Source organism: Canariomyces notabilis (genome assembly GCF_033297395.1).
Source record: "Canariomyces notabilis strain CBS 508.74 unplaced genomic scaffold N656scaffold_28, whole genome shotgun sequence".
NCBI classification, from domain to species: Eukaryota; Fungi; Ascomycota; class Sordariomycetes; order Sordariales; family Chaetomiaceae; genus Canariomyces; species Canariomyces notabilis.
In genome coordinates this window covers 406,309-408,266 of record NW_027041850.1, presented here as the reverse complement: position 1 = coordinate 408,266, position 1,958 = coordinate 406,309, and the positions used below count along the sequence as shown (strand labels likewise).

The following is a 1,958-nucleotide window of genomic DNA, read 5'->3' as shown; positions in this document are numbered from 1 at the left end:
GTGGGGGTGGGGCTTGCGGCCCTGCCCCGCCAGGACCTTCACCATCCCGTGGCGCGTGGCGCGTACTGACGGCACCTGGTCACGTGATCTCAATCCACGTGACTGCCGTCACAAGGATCCACGTCGGCAATGTATTCACCGAGGCAGATCGCCAATTTGGGTTTCCCAAGACAAGTTAAATACAAGGGTGATAGCGAGCTAAGTATAGGAACGTGACCGCGAGATGGCGGCGTCGGCGCAACCTGAGGCAGTAATCGTGGTGGCCGACAGCCCAATCCCGCCGAAACGACCGAGTCGCGCCCCAAAACCGAGCGCGAAAGCCCGCGAAACGATGCAATCTCTTGAGGATGCGGCCACCACGTCGAAAAGAACCACAAATACCGTTACGCGGAGTACCGCATCGAAAGGAACACGGGCATTGGGAAGCGGGATCGGAACCAACGGCCAGGCTGAAGCGGGGAAAACAGCGCTCCAGACCCTTCCTAGAAGCAATTAATGAACAGCAAAACGAGACGCGCGAGATATCTACCGAGCAACGAAATATGATCTGCGAGCAACGAAACATGATCTGCGAGCAACGAAACATGATCTGCGAACTACGCGACGTGGTCAGCAAGCAGCAATACACGATCCAACAGCTCTCTGAGGAGCTGAGACAAGCCCGCGAAGTGATTGACGCCCTTGCACGCAACGCAGCTTTTCCTCATACAACTCAGACGAGTCCAAGGGCATCATATGCAGAGGTTGCCCGCACGCCGCCAGCAAGCCAACCGAGTGGACTGCGAACTATCTCCTTGTCGAACACAGCACCAACGACCTTGACGGATACCCTGTTCTGCACGGTTGATACATCTAGAGTGGAGGAAAGAGAGAAAGGGAAAGTCCAAGTGGCAGACATAAGGAAGACAATCGAGGCAGAGATCCAGACACACCAGAACCAGGGAAATTGGCGCTGCGCTGCAGTGGTGAAAGAAGCTAGGAACCCAGACCGGATCAGAGTGATCTGCAGGGACGAAAGCGAAGTTGCCCTTGTCATACCGCCCACCAAGACAGCGATGTTACAGAACATGGCCCATGCCGACGAGCCAAAGTGGTAGCCCTGCAAAACACGGCGACCGACGTCGCGAGCCGACTCTGCATCTCGGCAACCGGTGTCAGCAATCGAGAGTTTGTCTCCAAATGCCACGTCACGCCCCTCGCGACGGCTTCATCGCAACAGCCAATTGGAATTAGCCGTAGCGCAGCAACCTGAGAGCTGGCTAATGCAGATTTCACCAATTGTATCAACCTGCGCCGAGTGCTCGCAGCGCCATAGCTCTGTCTGGGCGTCCGCCAAGAGAGACAGCTGCATCTTTCAGCTCCGCTCCGCGGCAACCGCGCGAAATGCAGCCGCCAACTTCACAATATCGGTGCTGTTGTGATAGCCTTTTCTCTCCTGCATAACTATCCTCGCCGAAGCTATATGCGTGAAAAAAAAAAAAAAAAAATGGGTTCGCTGAAGAGGTTGTTAAAGAAGCCTTTTAGTCGACATGGTGCAACCTCGCCCGCTCCATCTGCCACACAGTCCACGGGTACGTTTGAGACGAGCACCGGATTGCCTTCTCAAGACTGACATGTTCAACAGACGGACCAACAACACCATCCGGCACCACGACAGAGCCGGGTACTCCTACCCCCGCGCCCAGCGATCATGATGGCGTGCATCGATCCAATATAGATGCAAGAGCAACAGGGCATCACCAACCAGCCGCTACGTCGCAAGCTCCACCTCTGGCACCGTCCATCAAATCCCGAGCCGAGCCAAAAGCGATCGAGTCCATATCAGAGCAACCGACTCCTGTCCTTCCCACGTCCCAGAGACTCTGGAACGCCGCGTACAACAGCCTCGCGGAGGGCAAGGATACCACAAAGCTTGTCGAGTCGTACATGGAAACCCTGGACAAAGTTCTTGGGGAGAG

At 55.7% G+C, this 1,958-nt stretch overlaps 1 protein-coding gene across 1 annotated transcript; it reads left to right on the top strand.

Moving 5' to 3' along the window:
* The first annotated feature begins 158 nt into the window (after positions 1-158).
* N656DRAFT_783692 (uncharacterized protein) lies at positions 159-1,169 on the top strand. The gene is made up of 2 exons (XM_064816010.1): positions 159-392; positions 487-1,169. The coding sequence occupies exons 1-2, from the start codon at positions 224-226 to the stop codon at positions 1,095-1,097; spliced, it is 780 nt and encodes a 259-aa protein (XP_064666595.1). The 5' UTR covers positions 159-223; the 3' UTR covers positions 1,098-1,169.
* Positions 1,170-1,958: the final 789 nt, after the last annotated feature.

Excerpts from the sequence above, each read along its gene's own strand:
- N656DRAFT_783692 (XM_064816010.1), top strand. The coding sequence starts at position 224 with ATGGCGGCGTCGGCGCAACCTGAGGCAGTAATCGTGGTGGCCGACAGC. Across the intron at positions 393-486 it reads CACAAATACCGTTACGCGGA|AAGCAATTAATGAACAGCAA; the intron begins GTACCGCATCGA and ends GACCCTTCCTAG.